At 38.0% G+C, this 19,920-nt stretch overlaps 3 protein-coding genes across 9 annotated transcripts in view; 1 reads left to right on the forward strand and 2 right to left on the reverse strand.

The window, feature by feature from the left end:
- Positions 1 to 928: 928 nt before the first annotated feature.
- Positions 929 to 7,560, reverse strand: LOC109009614 (probable ADP-ribosylation factor GTPase-activating protein AGD14). 2 transcript variants are annotated; one of them, XM_018990173.2, is made up of 14 exons: positions 7,348 to 7,560; positions 6,841 to 6,959; positions 6,009 to 6,070; positions 5,772 to 5,859; positions 5,611 to 5,672; positions 5,444 to 5,540; positions 4,764 to 5,225; positions 3,602 to 4,195; positions 3,144 to 3,302; positions 2,957 to 3,064; positions 2,781 to 2,864; positions 1,702 to 1,876; positions 1,565 to 1,616; positions 929 to 1,391 (listed from the first exon to the last, which is right to left on the reverse strand). In XM_018990173.2, exons 2-14 carry the CDS (start codon positions 6,937 to 6,939, stop codon positions 1,256 to 1,258), a joined length of 2,178 nt encoding a protein of 725 aa, XP_018845718.2. In that variant the 5' UTR covers positions 6,940 to 6,959; positions 7,348 to 7,560; the 3' UTR covers positions 929 to 1,255. The 2 variants fall into 2 exon arrangements, with proteins under 2 accessions (XP_018845718.2, XP_035538624.1); XM_035682731.1 differs by lacking the exon at positions 5,611 to 5,672.
- Positions 7,561 to 7,900: 340 nt separating this feature from the next.
- Positions 7,901 to 14,975, reverse strand: LOC109009615. 3 transcript variants are annotated; one of them, XM_018990177.2, is made up of 5 exons: positions 14,703 to 14,971; positions 12,020 to 14,542; positions 10,024 to 11,766; positions 8,960 to 9,215; positions 7,901 to 8,880 (listed from the first exon to the last, which is right to left on the reverse strand). In XM_018990177.2, exons 2-5 carry the CDS (start codon positions 14,459 to 14,461, stop codon positions 8,303 to 8,305), a joined length of 5,019 nt encoding a protein of 1,672 aa, XP_018845722.2. In that variant the 5' UTR covers positions 14,462 to 14,542; positions 14,703 to 14,971; the 3' UTR covers positions 7,901 to 8,302. The 3 variants fall into 3 exon arrangements, with proteins under 3 accessions (XP_018845722.2, XP_018845723.2, XP_018845724.1); XM_018990178.2 differs by having other exon boundaries at positions 12,020 to 14,971; XM_018990179.2 differs by lacking the exon at positions 7,901 to 8,880 and having other exon boundaries at positions 9,056 to 9,229; positions 14,703 to 14,975.
- Positions 14,976 to 17,473: 2,498 nt separating this feature from the next.
- LOC109009616 (protein MOR1-like) overlaps positions 17,474 to 19,920 on the forward strand; it is a 37,591-nt gene continuing 35,144 nt past the window's right edge. For 3 of the 4 annotated variants that reach the window (XM_018990183.2, XM_018990187.2, XM_018990184.2), the window contains exons 1-3: positions 17,474 to 17,852; positions 18,048 to 18,153; positions 18,268 to 18,391. In XM_018990183.2, the coding sequence (XP_018845728.2) occupies positions 17,693 to 17,852; positions 18,048 to 18,153; positions 18,268 to 18,391 (390 nt within the window). In that variant the 5' untranslated portion in view covers positions 17,474 to 17,692. The remainder of the gene's footprint in view (positions 17,853 to 18,047; positions 18,154 to 18,267; positions 18,392 to 19,920) is intronic. The other variant, XM_018990185.2, reaches the window with a different exon arrangement.

The following is a 19,920-nucleotide window of genomic DNA, read 5'->3' on the forward strand; positions in this document are numbered from 1 at the left end:
TCACCTACTTTTTACTACTATTTAATATTTTATTATTATTTTTTCATTATTTTTTACTATTATTCACAAACATTTTCAATACTTCTCAATATTTCTCGCTACCTAAATGTCTAGCGACATGTCCATGTACAGCAATGGGCAATGACTCGAGAAAATAAGTTTAGCCCGTGAGACATTCCCATCTGTACGACTTCTAGCTCTCTTTTAACTCCCTCACTTGATTTCTTTTGTTCCTTGAAACAAGCTTGTTGCTTTACCAATAAAGAGCTCGGTAAAGAATGCGAATAACGAACAAAATGAGACATTCCCACGAGACATTCCCAAGTTGTAGACCCTTTTAAGTGATGAGAAATTATACTTGCAGTTGTGGGTGTATAAATACCGTACAGTCGCTCTGAAAAAAATGAATAAATATGAAATCCACATAAAAAGAAATTAATTTTTTAATAGTAGACCCCACTCTTTTTCAAAGAGATTGCACGGCGTTTACGCATTTCACTACTGTATATAGCATTACTCTAAAAAAAATGATAACAACCCAATGGTTCATTGTATATGTTCTCGAGTATATGCTAATGATATGAATCAGAGACGGACCATTATTACCCAATTTTGTTCCTTATATATAAAACTTGGATCGGAAATAGGTATCCCTCCTCCCACTTGGGTAGAGTTAAGAGGCACTAATACAATTGATCTGGCAGGCCTTAAAAAGAGTAGTTTTGTTACGCAGCTTCCCACTTCAGATCCAAGATTCGCTACGAAGTAGTAAAAGAAAAACAGAGAAAAAAGGGAAGGGGGCATTGATTTGTACCAATCAGTTTGCAAAGGGAAGTGCTGTCACTGCTTTGCAGTGCATGAACAATTAAGCAAGATTATAACTTCAAGTCATGGTGGGAGGTGACATGTTAAGATCTATAGCCGAATATTTTGGAGTTATTGCTCTTCCCCTGGATTGTTCCTCATGCCAGATTCAATCTTAGTCCATCACAATCTAATTTGAAGTTCCCATCATGCCTTGAAGGGGGCCAAAGGAAGAAAAAGGGATACAGTCCTTCAAGCACTTCAAGTTCTACAGTCCAGTATCATACATGGTGACAGCATACAGGAACTGTTATATTTCCATAGCTGTGAACACAAAGCAATCGGATAAGGATGGCAACCCCAAGTCAGCAGGAAACTAGTCGTCACCCTGAAGATTTTAGGGGCCTAAAGTAAATGACAGAAAATGGCACATAAGAATTGGTTCTCTTATTTATCCAAAAGGGTTTCCTCCAATTGAAGAGAAATGATTTGAGGTGCTTGGTGCTGAGTATTTTCCAGTCAATTGTTGAATCGTGTTTAAGGACCCGAACACATCATCACAGCCAAACGTACCGAGTCCTTGTGATCTGCAATGACACTCAAGACAACTCTGAATAATTTTTCATTTTTTCAATCAAGGAGATAATATCATCATTGGAGAGTAATAAGAGAGGATGAAGTGATTATTGTTAAAGATGGTCCCATTTCGAGCATATCTTCTCTTTAAATTGAAAGAAAAACAAGAACTGTGGCAACCAACCTGGAACGTGGTGTATTATCATGTTTTTGCATCCCCATGTACGCACCTGAGACTATTAAATTGGACATAACTAAAACTAGGGCCAACAAAGATTGGAAGTCCAAAGGAAATAACGATCTGAAAAAATATGCATTTACCTGGAGGCATGGCTGATACAAAAGAAGGTGAATGTGGTGGCATTGCAGATGCATAAGATGGTGATTGAGGTGCCATCAAACCCGAAGACTGGATACCAAGGCTGGGAGTATACAATAAGCCACTAGCAGGTGTCACATTTGGCAGTGCACCTTGCACGGATGCCATGGAAGGAAACTACATCACAAGTAACGCAATTTTTTTTTTTTTGAGGTTAATACAAATTTTATCTGCATTAATTGGAAATTTTTAAACAAAATCCTTGCATGCGTACCAAAAAAATACATTTTAAAAAATGCCATTTAAACAAGAACATGTCATCACTAATTTGCTGATAATCAACTGGGATAAAGTACTTCATACATGTGAGTTTCATGTTTTCACAGAAAAGTCTTCAGTAAATAGAAAAGCCTCGGGCTTAATACTAGAAGGATCAACTTCTGCTTCACTTTACAGTTCGCCTGTTTCTACTCACACCAGTAAGTAAACATTGTCATCATACTGTCAAGAGTCTCGATAATTTGTGCCATAGCATTAAATTTGCATGTGATATAGCCTTTTTTTAATGCCATATGCAATATAGCTATCATCTACATGTTTATGGAAAACCAATAGATATATTAGCACAGCCACTTGTCTCCAAAATTAATGTATACAAACCATTCTTTTAAGTGGTGAACAGATTCTCAAGAATATGAATAACAAAAATGCAGTGGGAGACACCACGTTGCAAGTGGTTGATCACATTCCAGTCTAATCACCTAGAGGACATAATATGAGATAATAATGTTTTTTTCGTTATTCAGAATAATCAGAATTGTTATTTGGTGTGTATTTTATAGGAATCTCAATTTCAATATCAGTCGATTTCCCAGACGCACATCCTGCACTAGTTTTTGGCTTCTCTACCCCAGCACTTCTTAGCTGGCTATAGAAACAAGATAAAAGACTTCCTACACGGACTAAATAAGCACAAATTAAAATTTAAGAAGTAGTCAAATGTCCAAAAGAACACTTGGATGAAGAAAAATATAAACAGTGATCGTAGTGAATTGTATCAGTTTGAATGTGTTGTGCATACTGGTGGTGCCTTCACTTGAGATCTTTCGCTATCAAGGTCAAATGGGTTTGTTGATCTTGCAGGGTTGGGAAATGCTGGAATGGGCTGTACCAAAAACGAAAACCATATTAGCAGATCAACAGTCTGTTTATATTATGTAGATTTATTTTAGTTGATAATCTTGGTGCTTAATGTACCGTTGCATTAGAATAATACTGCATACTGAATCCCATGCCATAAGGGGAACCATTTTGCCAACCTGCGACTGGTGCAGTGACTGTTGTATAGCTTGCAGTAAAAAGGTCCTACACATGAAAATATAATGCACATCACCATGGAAACTATTGAAGGGAAAATTGAAATAGTTTAAGGTAATTTTATTACAGCAGGAAGTTCTTTTCTTCCATTAGTTTCCACTGAAAGAGGTTCAGATCCAACTCCAGGACTGATGTCTTGAGCTGATTTTGAATCAGCTTGAGAAGATTGTTCTGCAGGGACGCTCAAAGGGCCATGTTCATTAGGTGGAATTGAGGAAATCCATAGCTGGAGATATGCAGAGAAGCAAGATGATCAGCAAATAAATAAACTCAAAACAAACAAATTTTATCCTTACACGGCCAAGTAGTTTTTCAACTAGAGAATATTTGCACATTCTGTCATTACCACCCAACACTAAATTTTTCTCTGCTGAAAATTTGACCTTCTCTCACCACTTCATGCTAGTGTGCTGGTGTTTGATAAAAATTTGAGATTCCCTCATTCGATTTGACCATCAAGATTGAAAGTGAAAATGTAATTTAAATCCCTTCAAGGCTTCAATGGAGTCTCTTCATGTGTCTCACCTGATTATTCGGAGGTCCAACGGGTGGGTTAGTCTGTTGCCTGATAGGGTTACCATCTGCCGTAGGGGATGCAGTATGATGACATTGCTGCATGTTGGATAGTTTCTGTTCCTCAGGTATTTTAGTAGAGTCACAATTGCCACTAGGTGCAACTTGTGGAGGACCCCCATTAAAAGGTTCTGCTGGCTTACAGTGACTAGTTGATGCAGTTGTAAAAGAGCTGACACTAATGGGTAATGCTGACATCAGCTGTACACCTGCAGGGATGGTGCCTCTGGCTGCAGCTGACAGTGAATCATCATTGCTAGGCCCTTCAGACGTGTCACTAGCAGGTACAACTGAGGGTGCTGACAATTCGAATAATAAGGATTCCAAGGTGTTTGTTGGAGTTTGAAATGCCCTCTTTTCAGGATGCTGATATGAGGCCCAGTTGCCACCACTATCCGAGGGAGGCATCTGATGTGTCTGGGATATGGTTTCAGCATCAAGAGGATTAGGATCAGGGCTCCAATCAATCAAGCTTCCTGAGCTTCTCTGTTTATGTTCTGCTGGACTCCTATCAGTGGAACATAGGTCACTGGAAGAAGCAATTTTCTGCAATTCATAATTGATTAGAAACTTATAAAAAATATACAGTTTAGACTCCTAAGCCAACAGAAAAACAGATTCAATCTGCAAAATTCAAGAATAGCTCATAATCATAACTCTTGCACAGGAAAAGTCATGTCCTAACAAACTACCTCCTTTGACCTCACATGGTCAAACAAGATATATATAACAGTCAAACAAGTATAGAAAATTAACAACCTAAATTAGATGCAGAATAATATAATCATGTTGTCAATATTTCTTTCGTGAGAGAGAGACGTAAGAGAGAGTGCACTAAAATAAAAGACTGCGTCTAACATTCCACTGGTGAAACATTACTTCTGCAGGAGAATTTCTGCCGAAGTGTCTTCCCTGTGTAGGCTACATTGTATAATTCCTCAGGTGAATATATGGCAGGTGCATCCAGTTAAAAAGACATAATTACATTCTGGAATGAATGGGGGCATTTAACAATAATGGTCCTCTGAATGAAAACTCATTGAGCAAATGATGTCTAAAGGAAATAAAAGTTTATTCATACAAAAACGTATATTTCCTGTAGAACTTAGGGCACCTGAGTATTGGCAGAACCATCAGCATCCTTCCCATCAATTGCCATAGAAAGCTCACCAACCTGTAGAGGAGAAACAGTGTCTCCCAAACTAACTCTAGCACTGTGTACCACCGGAGAATGGGACCTATCCGTGTTCTTTTCAAAGTTAGGTGGCTTGCTTCCCATCTTAGATTCTGTTTTTGAGGCCCTACGGCTTCCATACTCACCATCTCGAAACCTGTCATCCACAACCACAAAGCTGGAAGGACTTCTCCTAAGACCTCCATATGTTGAATTTTCTTGGGCATATCGAGGGTTTATCCTGTCATCATAAGGATATTTGGAATTTCCATCCTCACTTCTTCGACCAGGACTAGATCTTTCTCTATAATGCCATGTGTATCTGTCCTCATAACCTGAGCTTCTAGATCCATCACGATATGCACTAACCTTCCTACTTTCATAAGACGAATCCTTTTCATTCTGTATAAGATAAAGAAAAAGAAATTAGATGAGGGCAGCTTTGACTTCAGAGAGCTCGACAGAACTTCTGATGTTCAATCATATCCAAATTGATGAGGTCCAAAGTTGTTGAGCTTGCTAGCATTGATATTATAAATAGATTGTTGTTGGACAAGCTTTCCACAGAACAAAATTGGTTATTATAAAATAAAGATATAATATAATAACCGGGAACTTACCAATCTCAGTCTTGGGAGCTTGTCCAAACTCTTCACTCCGGTATATTTTTTATCCACATAGACATGCTTAATAAACTCTCGGAGTCTTTGAACATTGCTGGAGGGAAATATGTCAATCAGAAACATTCAAATATAAATAAGATCAGCATAAAGAAGTGGATAACAACCTTGCATCAGGGTAAGGATGACGCTGATTATCCCAGGCTTTAAAATAAATTTGCCTTGCTCGCTATGAAATGATTTAATTAACAATAGAAGGAAAATAAGTATAATTAAGGATGAGAAGGAGAACTAAATGGATAAATTACAACTTAATATGAATGCATACCTCATTTCCCCCCGCTTGAAGGGCACTAACTTCTTCTGCACTGAAGTTAGCCATTGATACTGATTTTACTCGGTGAGTGAATTCTCGACTGGAACACTTAAAATGATTATTTTTCACTTCAAAATAGATGCCTTTAAGTAACTAGAGTCATATAATTTAATACAGAATGTACATGGCCAACAATATACCCAATGACGTCATGTAGAATTTAGATTTGTATTATCTATAAATACTTACTGCACTCCACTGCAATTCGTGCAAACAAATGTCAAGAAAGTTGTGCAAACATATTGTGGCCCCTGCTAAAAGGAAAGCTGTTAGTCATCGCATCGTTTTATGAAAGAGATTGAATCACAACAACATTTCAAACCAAATTTACTTTCAAGAAAATGACAATGCATGCAAAAAGACAATTGTCTTTCAAATCCATGACTAATATTAATTAACACAAACATTTCAGATAAAATTGTGGAAGAGGGAAGGCATGAAACGACCAAGCAATGGTCCTAAATACGAGATAGAAAGAGTGGTTCAGAAAAATAAAAGCCTTGAAGAGTAAAATCAACCAGCAAATATAATAAATTGTATAAATTTTCATAAGGTCACGCATCCTATCTGGATTTAAAACTAAACATTGAGTCATTATTGATTAGCGAAACCTCCTATCCTATTTAACTCGTGAATCATTCTAATTACGCCCTTCTTAATATGCAAAAACCATATATAATAAATAAAGTAATGCTACGTATAGTCATGGAGTACGCAAGCGTCATGCAGTCGCTTTAAAAAAGAGTAAAGTCTACTATTAAAAAATTAATTTTTTATGTGGATCCCGTATTTATTCATTTTTTTCAAAATGATTGCACGGCGCTTGCATATTCATGACTGCAACTACTATTTCTCTAATAAATAAGAATGTAACAATTAGGCGTTTTCCCGGTAATGTTGGAATATTGCAGCATACAAAAAGTGCATATTTAGAGAATATCAGTGTACACTTGCCCTGCCAGATTCTCATATGTAAAAGCACGTAACAAGAAGAGAAATAGCTAAAGAAGAAATTTCGTACCAAACTGTTGCAATTGATACATCTTTTATTCTCAGGAAGCCTCAAAAGACTGCGGATAGTCCTTTCAATTCTATCGCCTTCCTTCATCCGATTTGCCATTGGTCCAAAATTTACGCCTCCTTTATCCAGAAAACTACCAAAACTCAATACTTAGAAACATTTCTATTTGAAATCGACACATTTATGGTCAATCAGAGCCAAGCTAGTAATTTTCAATTTATTCTTCGAACAAATTAAGAAGAGGAGAAAAGTCTTGTAAAATGTCAATCAGAGCCAGGTAGTAAATCATTAGATTTTAGCTTTTTTAAGTCTCCACTTTTCCGAAATTCTGTCAGCGTCCGAACAGAGGATAAGTTCTTGAACACCCAAAAAATTTCCTTTCCATTTTCTAAAAAGAGCCTTCTCATTTTATTGATTAACTTTATCAGTAAAATAGAAGGATTAAGAACTTGTTTTAAATTTTCTCAGTAAACAAAGGGAAAAAGGGGGTGAAATTCGGGAATAGACCTGGTTATTTGATGGATAGTTTGTGCATATATACGAACCGCATTGGAAGAGAAACCCTATAAATCGGTAACTCTGAATACAAATTTTGAAGAAGAATAATAAGAAAGAAGAATAGCCGAGCCGGATTGCAGAGATTTGCAGAGTTTTTGGAGGGATTTGAGACGGACATGTTTACGATAAAACAGGGGCAGGGGAGGGAGGGAAAGTTGGCAGAAATAACGGTAAGGCGAGCGGTTTTGGGGGGCGTTGGGCTTTAGCTGGATTGTATTGTACGGTCTATATGTAGAGTGGGGCTCCCGCTTCGAAAAAAATCCTTGCACGAGTTGTGCAAAATTTGTGGTGAATTTTAGAGAAAAAACAAATAGGAAAAGAATAGAGCATGCGCTGCAATCTGCATTTTAGTAATTTTCTTTCTCCTGCCCTTCTTGATACGTTACTGATATGACGTCCATTTATGCCGCATAGAATACAATAAACACATCGATCGAATGGTTCTGGAGGTTTTGCAGTTTCACTATATATTGTAAATGCCAATATTTAATTACACATGAGATGAGATAGCGATTCTAATCATGTCGCGTTGTATTATTAGCACCGGGTGCTTCTTTAATTATCAAACACTTAAAAACTGAGGTCAAGGGACGAAAAGAACCAAAAATTAAATGGGGAAAATTTTTCTGTACAAAGATTGCAGCCAAAAGCCCTAAACCCTGCAGGATCGGTACAGCAATTGCACTTTATGCTGGCCAAAAAACTGATGGAAGTTGCAAAATACTGTTGAAGCAACAATTATTTCTCCTCTTTCACCGCTCAGAGCTTCACGTTAAAAGACCATTATGTAATCTATGAATCATGACAAAAGGCCACACCACCACCATTGAAGAAACAATGTAAACAGGTGGCTGAAGGAATTGGTGAATTTCCAGCTTTTCATCTCACTCTTCATTTGGTGACTCTACCCATCTCCATTTACGTCCTTGGCAGAAGCTTTGATCGCTTCAGCAGTCATTAGAGCAACCACAGCTTTATGAATAGTTAGATCTGCTCTGTAAAGCAACCTCTGAGCCTTCTCTCTCTTGAGCTTAGCCATGTTAACAGCATGCTGGGCAGCACCAGATGCATCACGCAATCTGAACTCATCAAGATCGGAACCATCCAACCGTTCAACACCATGTCTCTGAGACCCATCCAAGTGATAATGCTGCTGTCTTGGCCGCTCTGGTGATCCCCTATTCCATATGGGAACCCCATTTATCTTGTCCATCATTCTCTGATTGTATAACATCACCATCTGCTGGTCATTCAGAGAAACAAATGTCCCAAATTTCTTTGACTTGTTCCTCTGAAGTCTTGGGATTTGGTTCCTATCAAAGCCATCTTTGTTTGTAGAGAATAACCCTGTGTTGCCTGCATTCTGTGGTGAAAATATCCTTGGCGACGCCAGAGGAAAAGGGGAATCGTCTAAAGCTTCATGGTAATGACCCGGATATACAGCCTTGTCATCGGCAAAAGCAAACCCATTTAATCTTTTTCCTGAGGAAAGAGATCAAACCAAATTAAGGAAAAAGCTCAAAATAATAACAGTACATGTGTAGAAGTGTAAGACGGTTACCAAAAGCAAGGACACCATCCTGATCTCCTAATATGGCATTGCTGTGCCCAGCAACAGAAAACTTCCTCTGCGACCTTTGCTTTGACCCCTTGTTGGGGACTTCCAAACCCCGTGGTTTTAAACAGAAAGCAAACATGGGTGGCTTTTCAATTGGTGCAGCCTTCTCCTGACATCCATTGGGGAGGTTGGTATTGACTTTGGTCATAGCTAGTTCCCACTCATCCACTTGTTGTTGATACTTTTCCCATAGAGGCGGCTGAATAAAACACACTGATATTGAGCTTTGAAATACGTCAAATAGAAGCAACATAAACAGGCAGAGAACGAAATTACAAAGTTAAGAATTATCATAATAGATGACCCAACATCGACTATATATCACCACCACTCAATTGTGTAAACACAAGGATAATGGATGTGAAAGCAAGGTCTACTAGACAACACATGGGTAAGGAATAGCAAGCAGTAAAAGTTAGATCTAATTACTTCTTTTTCAAATTGCATATCAATATCAACTCAGAAAAATGTATTCCTCAGCAAGTTTCCATAGATGTACTAATCAAATTTCCTCTCTCCTCTTATTAATGTACTCAGCAAATTTCATGCCCATCTGACAAAAAACATTTCCCTTAGTTTCCAAGAGCGTTTAAATCCAAAAACTACTTATATGATTTAGTGCCAAAGGAATACTTGCTAAACTTACCGCAGATCTTAGGAATAAATTTGTTTTTGGAACTTTTTGTGATCAGTATTGGTGGCTTCTATATTTTGTCTGTTGGTCACTCCACATACACAAACATGTGTATATATGAGTGTGCAGCTGTGGGTGTGGGTGTACTCTACTTGTGTTACATATCTACCTGTGTACAAACCAGAGAGGAGGCAAGAATAACAGGAAAGTTTTTTTTGGTACGAATAAGAGAACAGTTATCAACTGAATTTAATATTATTTCAGAAAAGCCAAGTGATTTCATCACTAGGGGATGAAATCCCACTAAATTAGCCTATAGCATCTACCAAAAGATAATTATTATTGAATGATAGAAAAGAGATTTATAAGATACCTGAAGATGTCGGATTAAAGGCATCCCTTTCTTCTGCCTTTTTTGCCGCCAATGCTCATAAATGGATTTGGTTATATCCATGGCTCCAACTCCATGCGTGAGGTCCTCAACTTCATCAGGTGTGAACTGATCACACTCTTGGGCATATGCAGCCTTCTCAAACCTGTCCATTGTTTTTTCAAACATCTCCTCAGTGATCTTTCCCAAGATGCAGTTGTCAGTTTCAGGAGAAGGTGGATTGTTCAAAATCCACTGCTCATCATCACTATCCATGTCATAAAAGACATGCGATGGATCCAAAGCCAGCTCAACATCTGTTTCAACCTGCCGCAAGTACTTGGAAGAACTGCGAACAAATGCTATTTCTGTTCCACTATCATCGTTTTCCTCTATCAATCGAACCCCAGGAATGGGAATGTTTTTAATTAAAGCAGCACGAATATTACGATTGTAACATTCTTCATGCATTTCCTTGAAAAGAGCCCATTGACTCCTATCTGGAAACTCCAAGATCCAATCTTTTCCTCCTTTCCACATCATGGCATGAGTGTAGCGGTTTGTTGACCCAGGCTGCAAAAACTGATGTGCTTTGTATGAATACTTCGTAGTCCCAGAAAGTTTTACAGCAAGCCTCCACTCATTATGATCAAAAAGCTCTAGTACAACTTGTGCCCCGCATTCTCTCCACCCTCTGTCACCAAGTGTGATTAACACGTTTACATCACAAGATAACAATTCCATGTTTCTTTGAGAACCTCTAGGAATATCAAACGATCTCTTCTCATTACCCCTCCTAATTCGTTTGTGAGGAAGCACTTTATGGTGATGACTTCTATGCTTCAAGTTAACATCAAAACCTCCAAGAGGCGATGGGTATGAAACTTGCGTTCGTGGCCTTTTAGGCCCATTGCCAAAACCATTTTGGAAGATGTCAGCCTTCCCCTCTGACCATCCATTTGAAAGGTACCCGAATGATGACAAATTATTTTTATTTCGATGCCATGTACTCCTGGGAGCAGTGGGGTTGGGACTAGGAATAACGCCACCATTCATACTCCAAGACAGATCTGTAGAATGCTGAGCACTGTTCAATTCACCTTCCTCAGGCTTCTCAATTTGATTAAACAGTGGAATTTCAACACTCAGACCATTCAAAAAGGAATGGGAACTAGTATCAGACTTATCCCTCTCAAACAAAGGTCTCGGCAATAAAGCACAAAGTTCTGGCTCTGAATGGTGGCTTTGCCACTTCTGCAGCTGAACAATGGCATCAGTTCCAACCTTTTCAGAATCTTGGGAACCAGCAGCAGAGGTTCCAGCCACATCACGATTGACATTTTTGCACTTCCAAGAGAACTTTATGCAATCCCTATCCACTGATTTACCACAAGAAAGCCATCCATCACAAGCAGTGTCCTTTGACAAAGCCTTCAAATTATTTGCACCAGTATCCTTAGAGCAGTCCTCCATAACAGAACAGTCATCCACCACAAAACCAGAGTTTTCTGGATGCCCTACTAAATCATCGCCCTGGAGACTGATATGAGCCACACGACGTTCCATAAGCAGCTTCAGATGCAAGCTAAGAAAAAAAGTAGGCGCAGCAGCAAAACAAAGAGCAAATGGAGTGAGTTTCCAGGACATCTCATTGGAATTAGATGAAGGTTCACTGATATTAACATAGGTGCAATCTCTGGCCAAACCCATGACACTTATACCTTGATTAGACCTCTTCCGTAAGCCCTGGTAGGTGGAAAAAATTTAAGAGTTAATTCATATCATAAACCAGATTAAAGAAAATACCCACGTTTCCATGCCTAACAAGGCCATGACAACAGAAGTATCTAGTCTCTTTAGTAATAAATTCATTCCACAAAGAGAAAAGACACTACATAACATCTAAATATCTAACGAAGGGTAAAGTAATGTAATTTTGAAGAAATATGCATAACCCATGAATCACACCCAGGAAAAGTAGGAAGAATAAAAGGAATACCTTGATAGAGGAGGGCCGCCCACAACCCGAAGTTATAGGCAACTGATTTCCTCCATTTTGAAATGCATGAATATTATCATAAGTACATTCTGACAGAGGTAGTTGCCTGGTAAGCAAACAATAGCTCTTGAGTTTACGGTCTAGATGCAACCACTTCGACTTCTTCAGTTGGGAGAAGTTGTAGATTGCAAATACAAGCTGCTTTCTAACATCATGAACAGATGAGAATCTGAACCTAATTGAAGTTACTGGCAGTTGAGAGTCTACATACTTCCCCTGTTCCTTTGGTTCATGAAATACTCTCAGGACCAGAAAAACAAAGTCTACAACCTGCTTGATGCAACCTTCAAACAAGAGAAACCTCAGTCCAACTACATTATCAACAAAAAGCATCTCCAACTGAACCTTTTGCCACATGGTCATCACTATTCCATGCTGAAGTAGTAATATAGCTTGAAAGAACCAAAAGTTATCTGCTCCAAATGAGTCATTCAGGACCAACTGCACTGGGAAGCTTAATTCAAACCTCCATGATTCTAGCGGTGTTAAAGAGAAATCTAACAACCCTATATTGTCAAACAAACCGGTGTCCAACCTTCCAATTGAAACAGCAGGTTCTTTGAAATCCTCGATTTTGTCATCAAAATGACAAAACGATGCAATAGAACCAGGTGCAGTTCTAGAGACAGGAGTGTCCTCAGAGGTATAAAACAAGTCCGGGCCTGACTTGTGGATCCGTCGCCTAAAATAAACAATCGGCGTTTTGCTGTCTTTGGGGCAAGTGGTGGCCATGGTAGGCCCCTCAAGCCTTACAGTGTCAGGTAACCTGTCTGGTGATTCAGAATTAGCAGGCATTTTACTTTTATCGTGATCTCTTCTCGACGAAACCCCGTCCAAACAACAATGCAGATTTACAGCTTCATCAGATGAACCAACAGACACAGGCTGCAAAGATGGACTGGATGTCTTCTGTTTCTTTGCAGCACGTGAAGGAGAAATTTTGATCCGACGAGTGGATCGAGCCAACCATGAGATGATGGGCTCCGAGTCCATAAAGCTGCCTATGCAACCATCATCCTCTGTGGTCAAATCTTTCTTTTCTTTTTGTTTACCCTTCAAGTGTCTTTTTCCCTCATGAGAACTTCTATTTCTCATAAATGATTTTTTCTGCCCCGCCTTACCAGGTACTTCACTAGGCAGCAGCAAAAGTTTGAACCTCTCATTCTTGAGGTTAATCCATTCCTCATCCCGGTCATCATATTTAACATGATGAAGCTTTCTTTCTTTATCATAGTCATTCACAAGGCCATAATACCAACTCTGGTCCAAAGGCCAAAAGACCTTTATTCGCCGGTTCAATACCCAATATGGATCCAAGTCCCCAAAAAAAAGTTCATAGAAGTGGCGCCTCTTCCTTAAATGTCCCTTCTCTTTGTGCTGCTTCCTTGGTCTCAATACTCTAAAAGCAGTATCAACTGATGCAGATTCTGACCCAGATAATGACTTAGACACACAACCAACAAAATCTCGATCTGGAGATGACAGAAAAGACAACCCATTCATGGATTGGAATGCAGAAGCCTTGCTGCTTGAAGAAAACCCAGTACAGCTTGGATTAAACCGAGATGATAGCATCCTCGCTGCATTCTCTTCAAGATTCTCCTCATCGTCTTCTCGCAACTCATCAGATATCCTAATAGAATTATCAACCAAAGGCACAGCCTCCTTCACTACACTTTTACAATCTGGCGTCAAATCCCTCTTTTTTCTACAATTCCTCTGAGGGTTTGTCAAAGACAAATCACCATTGTTTACAACCAAAAGACCCGCATGCCCTTCCTCCTTCGAGTGCCTAACCAAATTCAACTCACTATTTCTATTTTCCTTAAACTCATCAAAAGCCTTCTTTTGTTTTACTTTTGAAGACTCAACCTGGGTGCCTGAATCATTGGGACTTGAATTGTCTATCTGATCAACAAGAGCCACCTTACTATTAGATTTGTCCACAGGCTTCAACACTTGACTGCCTTCAAACTTCTTTCGCCCTGCAAAACCCCGCTTACGCTTTGGGATCCAAATGAAATTATCATTCAAACTAAGAGAAACAGTATCAAACCCGCTACTACCATTCGACTTCTGACTTAAACCTGACTTCAAGTCCTTTGTATCACGGGAACCAGAACTTAATTGACCACTACACACTTCATCCACGCTCTTTTTACTGCTATCATTAACATTTCCAAAACTACTCAGAGACACCTCTTTCCTAGTCTTCTTCTTGTTCCTCGTCCAGTCGGCATCCTCGGAACTACTATTATTCCTCTTCAAATTATTATTCTGAAGCTCTTTCGTCGCCCTAGGTTTATGCAAGCACTTGAGATCCAACGATCTAGATTTCTCCCGAATTGCAGCACCGTGTGAGTTTTCTTCTCTATTTTCCATCAACTTTTCCTCAATCCAAACGCCCCGAAACCCCCCAATTTTCACATTCCATCATATATGCCCCCTACGTTTTTTTCAGATCTGTTACACCAGAACCGTCATCAAAATCACCAAAAATCCTCCAGAATACGCTAAAATCAACAATCAAAACCCCTCCCCAAGGTATACAGGTAAATATTCAAGCCAAATGGAACGAATTAACCATGAATTTGTAAAAAGGAAGTAAAATTCATATACCTACCTCAATCGACATGACGTTAAAAAACCGAATCCTCGTGGTATTCACGAAGATCACGAACAATACGCGTGAATTGAAGTTCGAATCTGAGCCTTCTAACTTGAAACGCTACTAGATTCGTCGATTTTCCATGTTAATTTTTTCGGCAATTTTTTCCCTTATAATTTGTTTCCTTGGGAAACGGACGAGAGCTAGGGTTTCTTATGTTTTCGTGGGAGAGGGTTTAGATCCAACATGACCAGAAAATTAAAGACAACAAAGTAAAATAAAGTTAATGAAAACGAAAATAGAATCTTATCACATAAAAGGGGAAAAAAAGAGGGAGAGAGTGAACAAATATAATGAAGTGTTTGGAGGGTGACATTGTGCTACGTGGTTCACTGCTCACCGTCCGATTCGTAAGAACATTCTGATTAACCAAAATTAAAGTACACTTTCAGATAATATGTGATAAATTTAGCTTTAATTATTCGATTCAGATTAAATTTTCATGTTAGAGTAGTTATTTTTTTTAATATATAGTAATAAAATAATATGAAATGAATTTAGTCTTGACTATTTCATTTACATAAATCTCTATATTTGATTATCTATTTATTCATTATATAATAATAAAATAATATATATTTAAAAAAATTTTAATTTTTTTAATTTTTAATTTATTTAATTTTATCATAGGAGTGAGCAGCGGGAACCTACACCACGCTGCCCTGTCCCCGTTCGTCCTGCCTTCGCATGGATGGGCGAGCAACCCCGCCTATGTAGGGGCAGGGCCCTTTGCCCTGCATCAAGGGCACCTAGTGGGGGCGGGTGGCAGGCAGGGCCGAACCCCGCCCCGCATTTCCCCTGCCTCGCCCCCACCTACATTTATATATATATTATATATAAATATAAATATATATTTATATTTTATAAATTATGTATATATAAATATATATTACAATTTTTTAGACTTGTTCACAAAATATATACTGGTAAATTTAAAAACTATATAATTTATAAGTTAATATACTACAATTTACCATAAATATACATTACCAAATTTATAAATTATATAGTTTTTAAATTATAGTCATATTTAAAAAATTTAAATTTATAATTTGAGTCTAAAAATGTATTTTTGATTACTTTTACACTTAGAAATAATTTTTAAACCAAGTAAAATGTAGTGTTGTTTTTAAAGTAGATGTAAGCGAAACGGATTGAGAAACTGCCTTCACCCTGCCCCTGCACTCACCCCCCGCCCTATGCAGGGCGGGTAGCACCCCTATTTTATCATATTTAACTTATTTAATTTTATCATATTTAGTTTATTTAGTTTTATCTAGACACATGAAGCCGTACACGAGATTCGCACAATTCTTTTATAAAAAAATAGATCTCGTTATAGAAAAAGTGTAACAAATTTTAATTTTCTCAATAGAATTCACATTTTTACCAAAGACTTGTACAAGACTGTTACATTTGAAGGGAGAGAGAGAGTATTCCTTCCATGTTTTGTCTAGTTTGCACGATTGGTTCATTGAGATTTCTACCAAAGCAAGTATGCAATCAATTTTTTGAATTCTCTTTTTCCATTCGTCTTTCTCGTTTGTTTGTTTTTTGAACAAATTTTTAAAAATCTTTCATTTGGAGTATAAAACTCAATATGACAGATAGAGTCTACCATTCTTCCAAGCACACCACCACCGCCAGTGCTAATAACACAACAACTCCAACCACCGCCGCTGCTGCTCTTGTCTAGCCCCACTTGTGGTGTAAAACAAAAACAGAAATCGATCAATAATCTAATTCCAAACCATCTTTCCATAACAGTTATGGAAGGTTCCAAATTCCAATCCTAATGTTTTCGGATCAAGTCTGGATTTCTGGTTAGAGTCGACCACCGACTATTTTGTTCACCCCTAATTGATGGCATGCATTCCTCACTCATTTATATATAATTTGTCATTATATATATTATTTTTAAGATAAATATTTGATTTACAATGAAATCCCACCAAATTAAGATTAACAATTGGATATAATTTGTAGCAATACTCCAGATTTTAAAAAGTTTTATTTTTTGGAAAGCACGTCTAACATATAATGTATAATTATATTAATTTATAATTTTAATATTATACAACTTATTTTTAATAAGAAAATAAGTTACTTTATTCTCAAATCAGTGGATCGAGCACACCATCTACATTATTTAAGTGGTAATATTTGATTTGCAAAATTAAAATTCTAAAATTTATACTTAAAATCAAATTATGTCACGTATTCAATAAGTGTGTTCTACGTATTGATTTGATAATAGAAATTTTCTAATAAAATATATAACTAGATTAAATGCATGTTTGGATGCTTGAAACATCTCAAAATTTTGTGAATAATAATGAAATAATTTGAGTGAAGATATTTTTGTGAGTTTTAGAAAATAATTGAATAAAAATATATTTTAAAATAAGTATTTTATTAGAATTTGTGAAATTGGATAAATAAAGTTAAAAGTTTATTTGAATATAATTTTGTTTAAATTTATAAAAATTATATTAATTTTTGTATTTTATTTTAAAGATTATAAAAATTTTATTATTTTTTATATTTAAATAATAATTTGATAAAAAAATCTAAAATCGTGCCCCGAGTCCGGTCAGCTTCCGATCGAAAAATTCTTAATTTTCAAACTGGTGCAGAGTACACTCCGTTTAGCTAGTACCGAAATACCACCTATGTCCTTCACACGGGCACAAAAAAAATAAAAAAAAGGGGGGAAAAGAAAATCTCACTCTGGCATTTGTGCTAAAAGGCACGCTCGACCCACCCTCTTTTCGTTTGTCCTGTCCTTTCTACGTCCCTCGCCGGCATCCGGCAGAGAAGGAAAACAAAAAAGAAAAGGTACAAGGAACAAGAGGCAGGGACTCCTCATTCTTTCTTCTCTGCATTTGCATTGGTTGATAGGTACGGGCAGAAGTGTCGCGTTTGTTTTTCTGTTCAAGTAGAAGATGTCGGAGGAGGAAAAATTGTTGAGGGATGCGAAGAAATTGCCGTGGGACGATCGGCTGTTACACAAGAACTGGAAGGTGAGGAACGAGGCCAACATTGACTTGATCGCCGTATGCGACTCCATAACAGATCCGAAAGATCCCCGTCTTCGTGAATTTGGTACGTTTCTCGCGCTCTTTTTCTGATTTTCTTTAGGGTTTCAAATTTTACGGCGCAGATCCGTGTTTCTTTATTCTGGTGGTCGATCCGTGCGTTTCTTTCTTTGTCATTGCAATGGCGTGATGATACGGTGTGGTTCTGCTTTGTTGCGTGGATCTTGGCTAATTCTTGGATTCGACTTTTATTTTCAAACAGGTCCGCTTTTCAAGAAGACGGTGGCGGATTCGAATATGCCAGTGCAGGAGAAGGCGCTCGATGCTTTGATTGCCTACTTACGCGCTGCCGACGCGGACGCCGCAAGGTCGAGCATGAGTTTATATTTTTAACGCACTTTCTTTTAGTATCGATTTTCTTGCATTTCATTTTCTTCTTTCTGGTTACTTGAATATGAAAATCTTGATTGTTAACGTTACAGGCATGCTAAAGAAGTATGTGATGCAATTGTGGCCAAGTGCCTCACTGGAAGGCCTAAGACCGTGGAAAAGGCCCAGGCTGCATTTATGCTATGGGTAGAATTGGAGGCTGTTGATGTTTTCTTGGTATTCTCTCTTTCTTGAAATCGAAATTTATTTCATTATTTTTTTGATATGTGATCAAGAAGTTTTATTCATAAAAATAGGTAAAACCCATGTACACTTGAAGTATAAATGAGAATTATCTAGTTAGAGTTTACAATCGAAAGGAGAAAATCATGGACATTTATTTAGCCCATTACAAACAATGACCCCTGCCCATAAGAACAATGATTTTAAAAAGAAAACTTTAAGCCCATCCATTGTCCTCTTACAATCTTTGAAGTTTCAATCATTTTTCTCCTGCCAAATACACCAACACACACATATAGGAACCATTCTCCAGATGGTTGCCACTTGTGAGTTAACTCGAAGGCCTTTCCAACTTGTAAGGAAGTCCACTAGTCCTACGTTTGGGTAGTGAGAATACTTGAGAAGTGTTGAGAATGTTTGTGAATAGTTATGAGTAGAGATTGAAGTGGGTTTGTGGGTCTCATTAAGAGTATTTTGAGTTGTTTGAATGTATGAAATATGTTGAGTTGTTGGCTTTTAGATAGATAATTGAAAAATGTGTGAGTTCCATCAATGATTATTTTTTTTTAATGATGATTTTTTTTATATATAATAATGATAAATATTTTAATGATTTTATTTATTTTTTTATATATAATAGTGATAAATATTATAATGATTTTATTTTTTATTTATATTTAATAGTGATAAATATTATAGTGATATATATATCTATCTCTCTCTCTCTCCTTCCTCTGGCCCGATTCTCCCCCACGCCTGATTCTCCTTCAGCCCAGCCCAGCCCGGCGTCGCCATGCGCCGCCCAGCCTCACCGCCACCACCGGCGACTCCCCCTCATGCCTGCGACCAAGCCAGCCACCACGTGCAGCTCTCTCTCTCTCTCTCTCTCTCTCTCTCTCTCTCTCTCTCTCTCTCTCTCTCTCCCCTGCGGTAACCCAACCGAAATGGGTGAAACCCATTTCTCTCCACTTGCGCCGCCGTATGCAGCCACCCAGACCACCGCACCTCCACCACCTCTCGCAGACCCAGCCACCACGAACCTCCCTCTTCGTCGCACACTGGCATTCGGCGAGCAGTGAACTCTTGGCTCAGAAACACAGTGGAGAGACTTTGGAGAAACCTTGGTATGAAGATGGTTCACTGTGTTTGGCATGTGGAGTATTTTTATCCGTACGAGAATACTTGGAAAGTGTTAAGATATCTTTGCTACCCAAACGTAGGCATGACTCATGACAATCCAATTCTCGCAAAAAAATATCCCACATGGTCTTGACCACCTTGTAATGTAAAAGCAAATGATCTACTGATCCACCATTCTTCTTACACATAAAACACCAGTCCAACATCATCACTTGGCGTTTCCTTAAAATATATGTGGTGAGGATCTTGTCCAATGATGCTGTCCATACGAAAGTTACTTTTGAAGAAGTTTTCGTCTGCCATATACTATTCCATGGGAACATGGTTATTTTAGGGCTCGTTAGAATTTGATAAAACGATCCAACAGTGAATCTACCTTTCTT

The sequence above is a fragment of the Juglans regia genome, chromosome 11, assembly GCF_001411555.2.
Source record: "Juglans regia cultivar Chandler chromosome 11, Walnut 2.0, whole genome shotgun sequence".
Lineage (NCBI taxonomy): Eukaryota > Viridiplantae > Streptophyta > Magnoliopsida > Fagales > Juglandaceae > Juglans > Juglans regia.